We start from the raw sequence: 15380 nt of genomic DNA on the forward strand, positions 1-15380 counted from the left end.
AACAAACAAACAAGCAAACAAAAAAACAGTTCTAACAACCTCACCATAGGTGCCGAAAAGGAGAAAGTAAATAAGAGAAAGTAAGAAAGAGGAAGGGAAATGAACAGCTCTTATTTATTTTTACAAACTTTACTCACTCTGCTTTTATGCCCATTTGGTCATGGATACCAAAACCATAAGGAAGGATAGACCACTTTTACCTGGAAAATACCTAGACCACTTTTACCTAGAAAAAACAGAAAGACTGTCCTTAAACCACTCACATGAGCTTTGAGTGTAGTGATATGAAACTGAATCTTTTATGTAGCACCTGAAGAAACCACTACTGAAGTTAGTAGGATCTGTCCACTGATTGTCTTTAATTGAAGCTGGATCAGAACCATGAGCCACACCAATTATGTTTTTTTCCTGGCAGCTAAACCAACAGGTCTGTCTGCATAAACTCAAAAATTATATCTTGTGTTTGAAAACAACCTGACACTTCTGTATTCTGATCTCAACTCTAACGATGTTCCTTGACTGGGAATATACAGGGAGACAATCATCCTCAATGACAGGGACAGACATCAGTCAGCTTAAGACACATCCAAAGACAGTAAGACATTACCTTGAGCTCTCTACGGTGAACACCCTGGAGTACAGTGTTGACCCATTCTGGCACATTTGAAACAACCATTTTTTTCTTAAACTTTGGCTACTTCCAAAGACTTTCATTTTGACTTTTTTACAATGTGTCTTGAACATCTCTAGTTCCAAAACATAAAGAGAGGTATCAGAGGATGAGGATGGGGGTACTATCACAGAGTCTTTAATGAAATATATCTCTTTTTTTTCCCCAGAGGTGCGGAGAAATCTCATTTGATAGTCCTGACCAGAATGCCAAATGTGTTCGCATGCTAGGTAAGGGTAAGAATCTCTTCCCTTTTTTATTCAAGTGTGTGGATATGGATACATGTTTAATTTGGATTTGTTTCTTAAAAGTATATTATAGCGACCATGATGATACACAATGGCATTTACATAGCTCCTCACATGTAGTCCTCATGAATATATTCTTTACAATGAACTTTCAATTATTTAAACAAAGTACATATATTCCAGAAGTGTCCATGTGCATAGATGAAAATATAGCAGTACCAACACTGTTACTGGAAGCTCTGATAAGCTGAAATCCAGAACTCATATTAAAAAGCTGAAAATCGGTACTTCTAAAGACAGTATTAATTCCACAAGCATGTATCAAAAGTCTCTAGAGCAGACCTTCAGCTGCACAGCTGCATCAGTGAGGGAAATTTCAGACAATGTGATTTTACATGTTTGTACTGGTATAGCTTTGTAAAAAAATATTAAGTAGAAGTGCCTATTCTTTAGAAACAATACAAAAATATTCTGCTATGTTTCATTAATTTCTGTGACCAGTTTCATTGTGGCTGCTTGTTTAGTCTACAATGCTAGTACTGAGACATTTATAACCTGGCTACTATCACAGTGAAAGACGGGGAGTAAGTGTCTAAAAGTCTAAGAGATTATGTTTACTCAGAAAAAAATGAAATCACAGAACACTTGCAGGATTAAGCCTTAAATTCTGAAGACCTTTGACCTGCCAGGGAAGAGATAAATATAAACTGTAAATTAGAGCATTGCATCTAATAACATGAAGATTGAAATAGCCACAATTTTTAAAACTGCAACTGGCAACATTTAGGAACTTAATTCCCATCTGGGTGCATAGCTGTGCTCTGTAATAACAGATTATGTGGTTTGTTGTTTATATTCATTAAATCCTATTGTCACAACAGACTATAATTGCTGCAGAGGAAATCTGTCATGCTTGTAGTGCACAGATCCCAACAGATGAACTGACACAATGGGCCATAATGATCTGTTACATCAATGATCCATGGTTAGAAGTCCTTAATGGAACAAGCTGACAAAAAAAGATACACTTGTGATCCTTTATCATGCCAATTATAATCCACAGTGTAAATACAATTGAGTTCCTAATACTCTAGTTCTAAGGAAGTTATATCCATGCAAATGTTTTTATGCATTAGGGGGAAGAATGGGCAACGGGAGAGAGGAGAACAAAAAAGCCTGTTCTGCATGGGTTGGTTCATCATTTCATTTGGCATTTTTAGAACAAGTCAGTCTAAAATTGGGAGTTTGACATCCCTCTTAGTGCAAACAATTCTTTAGGAGAAGTGAGAAGAACAAGATCTTGTTTCCATTACACATGTTCTCATCTATGTCTTGCAGTATATATACATACCAGAATGAGAACATATGCTGTGCTGCGTAAGGAAACTGCTAGGAATGTAAAAATGACTCCAAGAGCACATGCCAAAGGTGTAACTGATTCTCAGAGGTTATGTCTCTTGTATTAAAAAATATTTTGCCTTCTATTGTTATTTTTCAGTGTTGCTAACAAATTAAGGACTGCAGTGTCATATATGATACAGAATTTTTCATTTCACGCCAAGGTATTCCAAATCATGTACAGAACTGAAACTATTCTAAGCAAAATTTGTATACTCCATAACTGGCTCTCTAAGAGGTGTGGGAAGAAGAAACCAACAAGTACAAACACAGCAGAAACTATGGTTTCTCTGAGAGTGATTACTGAAGACAAGTTCCATTGTCTGAATTTATTGCAGAAATCTGTGTGGTTCTGGTAGTGTTGCAAAGCCAGAGCGTGTCCATTCTGGACACCACTCGTTTCATACTGAACTTGTAGGGAGGAACAGAAACCAGAAATTGTACAGCCAAAAAGGCCTAAGACTTTGTGTTGAATGTGTCATGCAGTGCCCAGTCTCATATTTTACAAAGGAATTGAATTTCCAAGAGAATGTAACACAGTTTGTCACTGATCAATGCAAAGATGACATGATTAATGTCTGTGGGTGTAACCAGTGAACAAAGCACAGCGTGCCTTCAGAAAGGGACATCTTTCTTGGCTGCTCTGTCTTTGAAATATGCTGAAACTGTCATGCTGTCATTTAATGTAACAGTGACACCAGTGCTCTAGACAGAAATCTAGAGGGCAAGTCCCAGCAACTGCAAGAGGATAATGACTCTAGTAAGAAAAGAAACATGGGAGCCTGGAGTACTGACTGTATTTCTTCAGGGTCCTTTGATGCAAAACGCATCCATACTTGAAACTACACATTATTGAGGTGTACTCTAAAATGGTAGTAGCTGTTTTTGTCAGAAAATGTCGGTATCTGCTTTATACTACTGGTTCTGGGCTAGCTTCAAATTTAAAGTTTTTTAGAAGTAATGCCAGGCTTGCCACTGAGTCCACATTCCTTGAGGCAATGCAGATTATGTGTATGAAGTTCTTTTCCTATAAAGGTTGAGAAAGAGGGGTTTGCAGTAAAAAACCTGTCTTCCCACTCGAAAACAGTACATAATACATTAAAAATCCCACTAGAAATCTGTAAATAATAAGTTAAAAAATGCCAAAATGCTTACAATTCCTAGAGTGAAAGTAGGTAACTTTTCAAGGCACTGGCTAGATATCACTCAGCCTGAGATTAAGAGCATAGAATCAGCTTAATGCCTCCTCTTTCAGCATCAGAGTGATGGATATTTATAATTCAAGTGTAAAAAATAACAAAATTAAATGGTCACGTAGCAGTGTTTCCTGAGGATATAAAGGATAATAGCTATGTGCTTTGACCATAATATGACTAGTGTTAGTGCAATTATCTAAAGTTGTGTTCTCCCTCTTATTTTTTATGTTGTGCCTGTCTCCATACACTTTTATCTGTTGTCATGATTTAATCCCAGCTGGAAACTAAGCAACATGCAGCCACTCATTCACTTCCCCCCTGCAGTGGGAGCTGAATCAGAAAAAAGTAAAACTTGTGGGTTGAGACCGGAACAGTTGAATAATAGAAACAAAATAAAATATTATAATAATAATAAACCAACAATAATAATAGCATTAAAGAAAGAGAGAGAGAGAGGAATAAAACCCAAGAGAAACAAGTGATGCACAATACAAGTGCTCACCACCTGCTGACCAAAGTGATCAGCAGCTCCCAGACAATGAACGCAACACACACAGAGAAACACAAGTTTATTTCCTGATCATGATGCTGTATGGTATGGAATATCCCTTTGGCAAGTTCAGTGCACCTGCTCACAGTGAGAGTAAAGGAAACGAAAAAGTCCTTGACTTAGAGCAAGCTCTACTGAACAGAAACTATAACGTCAGTGTGTTATCAACAACTTTCTCATCCTTAATTAAAAACACAGTACTGTAAAAGTTACAAAGAATAAAATTTACTCCATCCCAGTCAAAACTAGGACAATATATTACATCAATTAAAGTAACACAACTTTGGTAACTGTCACAGAAGAAAGTTGATCAGTGGCCCACCTTAGCCTTTTGAAGACGTGAAGTGTTCAGATCTTAAATATATCACAGCTTTCTTGAGTATGGCATTGGATAAGACTTTAAGCCCTGCACATATATTGTCCTTCAAAAAAATGGGAAGATAAATGCTTCCTCATTTCTGAGGGATGAAAATAATAAATTTATACGTACAAATGAGAAGCTAAAGTTCTACAGTAAAACAAGTAATGAAAATATCACACTGTCAATATAAGTGTGTTATCAGAGGTTTCCCTTGAATCTCCAAGTCTGTCGGGAGATAATGTCAGATCATCAGCACTTCCAGGGCAAGGAAGAAAATCTGAAATGTTCTGCTTAAATTGGAACTGTTATCAAGTTAGTGAGGGCACTTGGCCGTGAAAAAATTGTCTGATAATGCTGAACAGGATGTCAAAAAAATTATGCTTTATGCCACATTCTGGAAGTTAGAACCCTGGGCTCTTCATGCTCTTTACTTTAAATGATTTTGACTAAAAAAATTATAGTTAGCACAAAAGTTGAGATTATATGTACTCACTATGTAGTTATCAGTCTAGAGATTCATATTATGAAAGGCAGAAGGGAACTATCCCTCTCCCTAGAGCACCCACTGCTATTTTCAATGGCACAACCTGAGGTTAATTTTTCCCATATGCAGACAGATATATTCTGGGCTCAGACATGACAGAGTATCATATCATGCAGAGATAATTGGGTTAGTTTGCTGTGAAAATTGCTGGTTGGATGCCTAAGCTAATTAACTCTGCTGGGAAGGATTGCATATGAGCTTGCTAGAGTCCAAAGTTAAGGCAACTTAACCGGTTCTCACTTCCGTAACTAGCTCAGTTAACAAAGTTAACTCAGTAAACTCGACTGAGTTTTAAGAATTTGTCCTGGAAAAAATAAGCTCCCATAGCTGGCTCCAGGACTAGCACAGAAGCAAAAAGGTCTGCCAACTAGAAGAGAAACTTCAATTATATATACATATATATATATATATGTATGCAATTTTGGTTATATAAATAATTACCTGTTTATATGGAATAGATACAGTTATCCTTATATGCTGTGTAGAAAATAGGCACATACAAACAAACAACACATACAAAGTAAATTATCCCTTTTGTTTTAATCTGTTCAACCTATTGATGATAATGAAGTACAGTGGATGGATGATAAGAGCAAATTATTTAGTTTGTTACTCCAGCAAGCTGTCTTTCACCACCAGATTTAGTCTTTACTCCTTAATGAAATGCTGGGCAGATTTTGAAGAGGTCACATCTCTTGTTGGCCAACTCTGCTGTCTGCAGAAATTCTTCCAGGGGAAATGTGAATTGCCCTCCTTAAGGAGCTGGTTTGTAAGATGAAAACACAAGCCTTCCAGACACCCCATGGCAAAAAGCTGAGGTGCTTTCTTTTCATTACTGTAAATTCCATGCAGACAGGAATGACATGGCTGAGTTTTTTTCCCATTCGGTGCAGTCTTAAACCTTGCAAAAGCAGACAGACGAATCCTTGCTTGGAATAAAAGTATTTTCCTCACAAACAGCCATTTAAAATTAATCAACAACAACATTTTTTTAAAAAAAAATTGAGGTAGGGCCACCTTTTTTTTTTTTAATTCTCCAGACTACTGGTGCATAACTTTGTTGCTTTAAGGCAACAAACTTTTTCATATTCTAGCACAGAGAGGTGTCTACCTCCCTCATGTGTCTACCTCCCTCATCCCCCCTAAAAAGTTCTTTTTGGCATACTTCCACCATTTATTGCCTATGAAGAGTTATGGGTAAAGGAATCGGCATTTAGCCATGAAATTAGTTTCGTGGATTCAGCTTCAGTCTTGGTGGCTCTTTGCCCACTGCAGGAAACCACCACACATTTGAACAGAGTTGGCAGCCACAGCTTAAGAGAGAGAGAGACATTACTGGAATAACAACTGTGTTGAAAGCCAGGAGAGAGGGGTACTGGCAAGGCTCTGGCTGGCTGATCCCTGCCTTATATAACCATTGAAAGCACCTTCACTTGTGGTAGAAAAAGAATCTAACTTACTTTGCCAAACTTGATCAGGTAAATAACCAAATAACTTAATGGGTAAAAATACTGAAGGGTAATTAAATGTGTCAACTTGCCCTGCAGCAAAGGGGGAAAGAGAAATGAGGCACCTAGTCAAAATGATTCTGCACTGGTGAAGAGCTTGTGAGCCTTTCCTGGAGCCCTCGCTGACATCATTTGAAATGTGACCCTATATCTCTTGCACACGCAAAACTTCTGCTGCAACTGATAGTCATGCATGAGCAATGGTGTTCTAAATAGCCAAATATATGGACTATTTTTATACCAGTCACTCGAAGACTTACACCTCCATTTGACCTCATGCAGACTATCTGTGCAAATAAGATGCAAATAAATACATGAATTAATTTTTGTAAAAAATAATCAACATATTTATGGGGAAATGGCCTAAAATCTACACTGACTAGCAAGACATCCATGCTCGTTGCTACACTGCCCATCAGGATTACTCAGAATTTCATAGCTGTCAGAAGGGAGAGGCTTAAGCTGTCTGCTACAAAAAGATAGGCTTCCATTTCACGAGCAGCTTGCAACACAGAATGAAGAGAAGCAGGTTTTTTCCATGTATAAAGAAATGGTGGGAATGCATACAGAAAGATAAACACTGTGTCTCCTTTTGATATCCTGTTGATGTAGACAAATTCAAATTTTAACATAAAAGTCAATGCTTCAAGTTTTTCACTTATATTTCATATTCCAACTGCAACTGTCTACCAACAATTTATTTTGATGAGAACAGCATTGTATAGATGGGACTTAAGGAACTGTAGTTCTTCTTCCCAATTGAGTAGTGATTTTCAAATCACTTCTAACACTTTTCCCTTTTTCCTCTAGAATAGCAATTAAATTTAAAAATAAGACTTAACTCCTGATATTGCAACTATGCTTGTAAATGAATTTTAAAAAGTGGATTCCCTGTGTCTTTACCAGCACTGAAATAGAGGCTTGTTGCTTTATTGTCAATTAAGACCTTCTCCCTGGGCTGAGTGAAATGCAACACTTTCTAATTCTCACCTGTCTTCTCCGAGAGTGCCCACAACTTGTTGGCCATGGTGGTACAGAGCAGACTAAAGGCTTGGGCTGTCACCCCATGCCTGATGTGGAAGGCTGAGATGCCAGGCTGCCTACATGGGAGTGTTGCTTGGGGGCAGAAAGTGGAAACTCAGCAGGCACGAGGACACAGCAGCAACTCCTTTGTCAAGGACTTTATGGTGTACGCACACCATTGTTGTGCCACTTCATCACCATGTTACAGTTTCAGGCTAAATAAGTAGGAACTCTTTGTCTCTACTATGATAGGATTTTTGCCCAAAACCGCAAAGAATGTAAATATCAAATCCAGATTTTACTTTCATGACTATTTGATTAATTTGGGTATGAAATTATAAAAAAAATAAAATGAAAAATTCAAATTTCTGATGCCCTAAGAATATTTTAAAGAGAAGTTCTCTAATAACATCTTATTACTCAAGTAATTTTGATCTAATTACTATTTTAGGTAATTATATAGGCTGGTAGTTGAGTGACAGTGACCACCTGTTTATCCTGTTCTATCCTGTCCTGTAAATCAAGTCAGACTGAAACTACTTCTCTTGCAGTATTCTACCTTTCAGAAGAGTGCTGAAGGAGACAAAAACTGGCCTTGTCCTTTTTAACATGCATATAAAACACTTTTCTAAATTTAATTTAGGGTTCTTGGTTTTCTATCACATAAACACTACCTTGAATCATATATAGTTTTATCCTATGTCTGAATCTGGTACAGGTAAGAGATGGGAGCGTCAGGGCACTTGTAGAGAACGCAGTAATGAGGATTTGGCAGCATCTATATAATGTAAGCACAGCATGACAGCTTTCTGGAGAAGAGTGTTGCAGTGTTGCCCATGTCTGCAGAAGCCATTCATTTGGACCAGGAGATCCAACTGAGATTCAAAACCTCAAGAGGTGATGATAAAAACCCTCCAGTCCCGCAACTAGAAATACCCCAACCCCCTGACTCTTCAGCTTCTCTTTCTATCAGAAATGTTTTTTGACTTGTTTGAGAATTTAGGAAAAAGCTACAGATTTCCAAGTCCTCTCCAGAAGGTGCACTCAAAGCATGGCTACAAATACTTGTAAATTCTAGCAGACAGCAAAGCCAAGTGTCTCCATTTTTATCCAAAGCATGTTGCAAACAGAAGGGTTGCATTCTGCTGCCCATCTATATAATAATAATCTAGTGAGAGGTTAACCTTTTAATTCTGAACTTTCATCATATTAAGATAGTTAAACCTCACAGCATTCACTTTTTTCTTATCTACCAAAATAAAGACAACACAGGTTAGGATTAAGTGCACTCTGTTCCATCTATTGACCCTGCACAAGGACAGATGCTGGCTATGCCTCCAGGAGGATAAGAAGTAGCCCCCCACATCTGGGGGAGCACATATATATCAGATGAGAAGAATCCTGTATTTTGTTTCACAGACATTTCCTTTTACGTGTTGTTTTTTTTTAACTAAGCACTTCTTAGAAAAGCAGAGGAACAGTGGCTTGATTGATTTACTTAAGATGATCTCATATGTTGTTTCATGGTATTTGTCACATGAGTTATTGCTGATCCCCTGCTGGAAAATAGATTTCAAGTGCCTATTCACTCTGCATCCTCACAGTTTAATTTTTCCTCATGCCTAACCTCATGCCCAAACACGGACTGCATTCACGTAGTTTCCCATCTTCTTTGTCCGAAGTGTTATGAGTGGGTTATGCTCAGCCAAAGTACTTGCTGTACAGAAAATTGCTGTGACTAACCATACTGCTATAATAATCTTCTCTCAAAAGATGGGGAGGGGGGAAAGGAACTCCAAATTGGGGACCAAATTGAAGAAGAAAACACTTATTCACAGTTTTACATCAGCCATCCCTTCATGATAGCATACATATAATGAAATCTCCAGAGCTAAACTTTTCAAAATTAGAATTAAAAGATTCAGATTTATAATTTGTGGTTTGAGCTCATCTCTAGGAATTATTCTTTGCTTCTTTAATTATTACATGGTGATACCTTGGAATTTCACAGTCTCTGCAATGTACTACAGATTATTGTGTAGCTACCCTTAGTAAGAGTGATTTATGTCTGAGAAAGCCATGAAATTCCTGGGCTTTCAAGCACTCAGTTCCTGGCTGTACATGCTCATAAACTTCTCAGGTTAAGACGGTATTTTCCTATATTCTTCTCTGCTTTGTATTATAAGGATGTGTCGTATTCTGGACGTAAAGATTTTTGCTGTTCTGAAATGTTGGTAATAATTTTAACATTCTTACTGAGAATTGGAAGTGTAATCTTTGCAGGAATTTTTTTCACCTCTAGTATAAAAAACAGAGCTACCAAATCAAAACCCCGCTGTTCTTTTGCCTGGTTAGCTGGGTAACTAGTTTTTCTTGATGGCTTTAGCTACCTTTTCCTTTAAAATTTTTTTTAATATTAAAATATCATTTCTAATTATAATCTGTTGTCTCCTTGTACATCTCATACTTCTTAAAGCATTAAATTGTTTGCTTAGATCATCTGTTGATCATCAAACTACTTAGGCATGTATTTACATATTCTCACTGGAGCTAAAAAATGAGTAGATTGAAATAAATTTGCATGCAAGGGTCAGTCACAATGTCCAGCATTGAGCATGCTCAAGCACTGATCTGATCCAAACACTTGAGGCTCTGGGCTTATGAAATCATGGAGTGGGAATATTGGTAGTAAATGATGGAAATACCATTTAGCAGCAAGAAACAGAATTTCTGAATCGCAGCTGGCTATGTAAAGAAATTAATGTATTTCTTACAGAAAAGTTCAGAGAGTTCTCCTACTGGAATTCCCTCACAGAGCATTCTTGCTCTGCAGAGGAAATACTGCTGAAGACAGCTGGGATGCAATTAATCTAGCAGAATGTCTGTAAACATCTGTAAAAAAAATTTAAGTCTACAGCCATCATCTAATCATCCCTTTTGTAGCAGAAAAGAACAAGAAAGAGGTACTTCATTCAGACTTAGATCATTGCAAGACAGATGTCTAAAACTGGTCAGAGGAGTCCTACTCTCCCCATTGACTCCTCAAGAAACTGAAGTGTGGATGTGAGTGGTTGGAGGAGAATAATCTTACTCCTGGAGCAGAGATACTGTTTTTCATGGCGTTCAAAGCTCTCAGGTTTAAAGTTGAGGGAATAGCAGAAAAATAGGCTGATCAACCTCATCTGCAAGATATTTTTTTTTTTTGAGCATAAAATCAAATCTCAAGTTTTCAGCATATTTATAGAAAAGTATTTGTGGAAAATTGTTTTTATTAACTGAATTCTTTTCCTCACTGCTTTCGTGAAGTCTTCTTTTCTCTCTCTCTCTCTCTCCCTTTGACATAGCTGCAGGACCTTTTCTGACATCTGAATAGCTCCTGAATTTGAGTTGAATAAAGTAAATTGAAAACATGACAAAAGATTTTTCAAATGCTTAAGGGATCCAGCACATTGTCCCGTGGGAAGAAAATTCGACTGTATCGTGAAACCTTTAGATATGAAGACTAAATCCTGCCATTAATGTGTCAAATATGGTTTTGATTTTCATAACATCATGAATATTAATCCACAGTAAATTTTTTACGGAGGGTACTCTATAGCTCATTTTTGTAAAGAAAGTGTACACATTAGTGATTTAGATCATCTCAGGAGTGTGTTCTTGAGATCCTATCCCGACATAGTGCAAATTCTGGTTTGTCTTACGAAGCAGTCTCAGAATAGACAAATTGGACAACTTTCACATGTGATAGAGCAAGCCCTGTCCTCTGGGAGCACTTCTAGTGCATTCTAGCTGCTACTAGACATCTAATCCATGGACATAGATTAGACGTAGTCCAAAAAAATCCTCCAAAGTATACACAGTGCAGACCTGGGAGCCTCCACTGCAGCTGTTTAACTGAGCCAATTTGCTCTTCTTGTGCTCCTGCTTCTCTGAACCTTGCCTGAGAGTCAACACCCACTGGGATTTCGACCCAACTGTTGCTCTACCATGCAGACTTCTGTAGTCACAAATTACCTTCAGGACCATTCAACTCAGTTAAGATTCAACTGAGGATGTTTAGGATGTATATAATTCATTATTTATAATGGGTTGTAAGCGTGTGTTTATCATTTGCCTACTTCGAGTACACAAGCCATCAATTAGTGCATGCAGCCTACAACTTTATCACATATTTGTCTTATACGCTCACATGAGGCCAGGTTTACGGGGAATGGCAAATATGATTTAGTCCAATGAGAAGTTTGTCCTTTATGAAACATAAGGCTAAATGATTTTTAAGTCTAGATCACCTTTTCACACTGATCTTATAGATTAATACAGAGCAAATTTAATTTGACACTTAATTCAAAGGAATTATTCATATTGCAGAGTTTTGTTTATTGACATACAATAATGAGATCATCACATTTTATTCATGCCTATATAGGACAAATTATAATTGAGTATTTTGTTTTATAACAGAGTGCTAATGAAAGGACTCAGAAATACAGGGATCATTCACTTTATTAGTAGACTTAAAAGAAAGCAAGGATTAGTGCACTAGAATTGACTTCTCCATCTGAAAACAGTGCTATAAACTGACAGCAGAAATGTATAACATGATCATATCAAGAAGCATATTATCCTGCTGACAGAACAAGGGACAGTTACTTTCAGTGTCTTTTCAGACAGATAACAATATGTAAAGTTAGCCCATAGAGATAGATAGATAGATAGATAGATAGATAGATAGATAGATAGATAGATAGATAGATAGATAGATGATAGATGGATAGATAGATTTGTCCTATTATTGCTTTTGTTAATAAACAATGTATGAACATACTCTTAAAAAGAAGCTTGTGCATTTCCACCCCATGAACTATATTTCAGGTTTCTACAAAAGTAGGAAGACAAATTTATAGTTAAGGTACATGCCTGTCAAGTCCCAGAACGCTCTGGAACTTTGATGGTTGAGACAGGCATTTGTTAAGAGAAAGGCTGTTGTCTAAAAAAGTGACAGAAGTTTTACTTCCCTCAGCTCTAACAGCCCTGTGAAGATTTTCTAATGGAACCTTATTTCCTTAACTATTGCTGTCCGAAGTATTATATTTACAAACTTGGGGCAGTATCTGCAATACAGAAAATTCATTATTAAACTGGTATTGTTTGGCTTTGTTTTGTAAACCTCAAATCGAGTTGCCAATACACTCAGCCATTGTGTAAATATTCAATTAAAATCACCATGGAACTTCTCCTGTGGAAGGAGTTGTGAAGATGCGAATATAAGTTAAGGGGTAGCAAAAATTATCCAAGTCCTCAGCTAGCAGCTACACGATGTAACAACAATGGCAGTCACTGACAGAGTTCTGCTGGAAAGGGAGGATGAATGGTAGATGCCTCATTATAATTTCTTGTTATCAGCAGGGACTGTAACAACAGACTTTAATCCACTGGTTTATCACAGGTAATAATACATCCAGGAAGCTCCCACCTTAAAGACACAAGTGCAACTGCTGCCATTGTACATTTGTCCTAGAGGGCTCTCGAGGCAAGTGCATGTCGTAATACTAAAGAAGCCAGAAGAATCCAAATTTGTATTAATTTAATTATTAGCATATTTCACTTTTCTTAAAAAAAAAAGAATGGAAGCATCATAAATCATGATGTCAAATCTTACTTATTTTCTGTTGTTTGAGAACAAGACTCAGGCCTTTTGAAGTCTGTGTATTATTTGTTTCACAGGGAAAAATGACATTATAATAGCCCTCAGAACAGTTTACAGAGAAAATTCTGTTGGTTTTGGATATTTTTATTTTAATCCAAACCAGTTTCTCTGTGCCATGGAGGAATCTGTGTTTGGTTTAGCCAGAACCATCTTAGATACCACAGTTGCTTCAAATTGTGCAGCTCTTTGAGACAAAACAAAAAGTCTCTTGATAACTGATGACTGAATAAACAAGGAGGAAACTGGAGGCAGATGTTTGCTGGAAAGCTTTCTGAAATCCTAGAATGGGATGGGAGAGTTTGATTTTGATTTTAATCAGAAGCACCACAATTCTCTCTTCATCCTAAACATTTCTTACTTGATATTTTTTGTTGCTAATCTTTGTTGGGGGAGGGTGTTGCTGGTGTTTAATTTTAAGTGAATTTCCAGTAGTAGATCTAGAAAGGTTTTAGGCTGGCAGCTGTGCAGCCTCAAGCCCTCCCTCTGCAAAACAGCCTAAATCCCTCTAACACTGTCCTGGATAGAAATCATCTTCCTTGAAATGGAAAGATCATCTGCAGGAATAACTAAACTACTAGCACCTTTGTCCATCTGTTTTTCATATTCTTGCTGAAGCTGCCTTGAGAGTAACAAGATGTGATGCAGGATCTCATATTATGGACATATTTAACTCCCTTGGTGGGAGCTACACCAGAGGTACATGTTCACATAGGCAGGGCCCTTCATTCAGTTATTTTTGCTGTCATTATGCCCACTTCTTTTCCACTAAATAACTGGCCTGCTTTTGATAGCAAGTGTACACCTAAGCTGGCTGGAAGAAGAATTTCATCAGAAATGTTTGACAAAAATCATCTTCCTGAAATTAGATCTTACATTTACATTTCAGAAGAAAACTCAAGACCTAAATTCAATAGCTTTTAGTGAAATCCTTTGGCTGGTAACAAGCTTTAGATTCAGAAAAGTTTATTAGACGTTTAAAATGCTGGGTGGTTAAAGGTCTGTGTGCTTCAGTCTTTTATGTGGGAGGTGCATCACTGTCTCCTTGAGTTACTCCAGCATATGACTGGAGTCCCTGGTGACAGCTCACAGCAGGTTCAGCTTGGCTGAGTAACCCTAGTCACAGAAGAAAATGGGATAAAGAGACAGACATGTTAAGGTTCACCTGAGGAATTCCTCTAGCATCTGTGAATCCAGTACTTACAGATGAAAACTGAAATTTCATTTGTGGAAGAAAATTAGCACTAAACCACTCTGACAAATAGAAAAAAAATTCCAGTGGAATTCAGGAATTTTTTGATAAAAATAATTTGTAGACAACATTTCAGTTTCTGCCATGTTTCCTTATTGAGCTGTTCACTTAGAGCTAAAAAGGACAATCTCTAGTGACTCAGCTTTGTGATAGTAAACTTATCTGACAAAAAGGAAGATGAGTTGGATTAACACAGTGAAATGGATGATGTAACAGGAGGGATGGATTTGATGTAGTGCCTATGTCACCTGTAGATCGGTGCTGTTGTGCAGTTTGTGTCCTCCTGCTCATGGAGGAACTGTCTGCTTGAAAAGACATAAAATTCTGCTCTTAACATCCTTTGCTCACTGATCCTGTGGCATCTCTTTTGTAAGAGCAGTTGTTATGGTACTGTAAAACAGGACTCCTTCAGTTTTAAAATAAATAAGTCAGGAGTTTTATCCTCTTTAATGGTTGGTGCAATGTGTAGCAACACATTGCTCTAAATTGGATTTAATTTGGCAAGAGATGAGAATGAAGGAAGGTTTTAGTCATCTTCCCTCTGTTTCAAGTTGGCCAATGCAACACCTGCTCCCACGTTCCAGGCTGTTTTCTCCCAAGAGTGCTGGTGCACAAACACTTGCCAGTTACCCTTTGACGATCACAAAAATAAACAAACGAACAAAGAATCTGTCTTTAATCAAGTTTCTGAAGCCAGACCACCAGAATGAATACATCTTTCTTGGTAGAACAGCCCTTTGTCTATATTCTCCTTGTCATTATAAAGCTACCCTAAAGTGTTGGCTGGTGTGTAATGCAAGACTTTGTGGCAAGTTATTTGTAATTTTTCCGACGCAAAGCATCACAGCAATTTGAGCCTGAGTCTGCCTCAGAAGTGCAAATGTTGATTCAAATGTGGAACTCAAATATGTATCCACGAAATAAAG

General features: G+C 37.4%; 1 protein-coding gene across 4 annotated transcripts in view; it reads left to right on the forward strand.

The window, feature by feature from the left end:
* Positions 1-15380, forward strand: part of PDE7B (phosphodiesterase 7B) — a 169605-nt gene that overhangs the window by 53048 nt on the left and 101177 nt on the right. For 2 of the 4 annotated variants that reach the window (XM_066178916.1, XM_066178914.1), the window contains one exon: positions 840-906. In XM_066178916.1, coding sequence (XP_066035013.1) covers positions 840-906 — 67 coding nt within the window. The remainder of the gene's footprint in view (positions 1-839; positions 907-15380) is intronic. The other 2 variants (XM_066178917.1, XM_066178915.1) reach the window with 1 other exon arrangement.

Source organism: Chamaea fasciata, unplaced genomic scaffold (assembly GCF_029207755.1).
Source record: "Chamaea fasciata isolate MVZ Bird 193981 ecotype frontalis unplaced genomic scaffold, bChaFas1.0.hap1 SCAF_3, whole genome shotgun sequence".
Taxonomy (NCBI): Eukaryota; Metazoa; Chordata; class Aves; order Passeriformes; family Sylviidae; genus Chamaea; species Chamaea fasciata.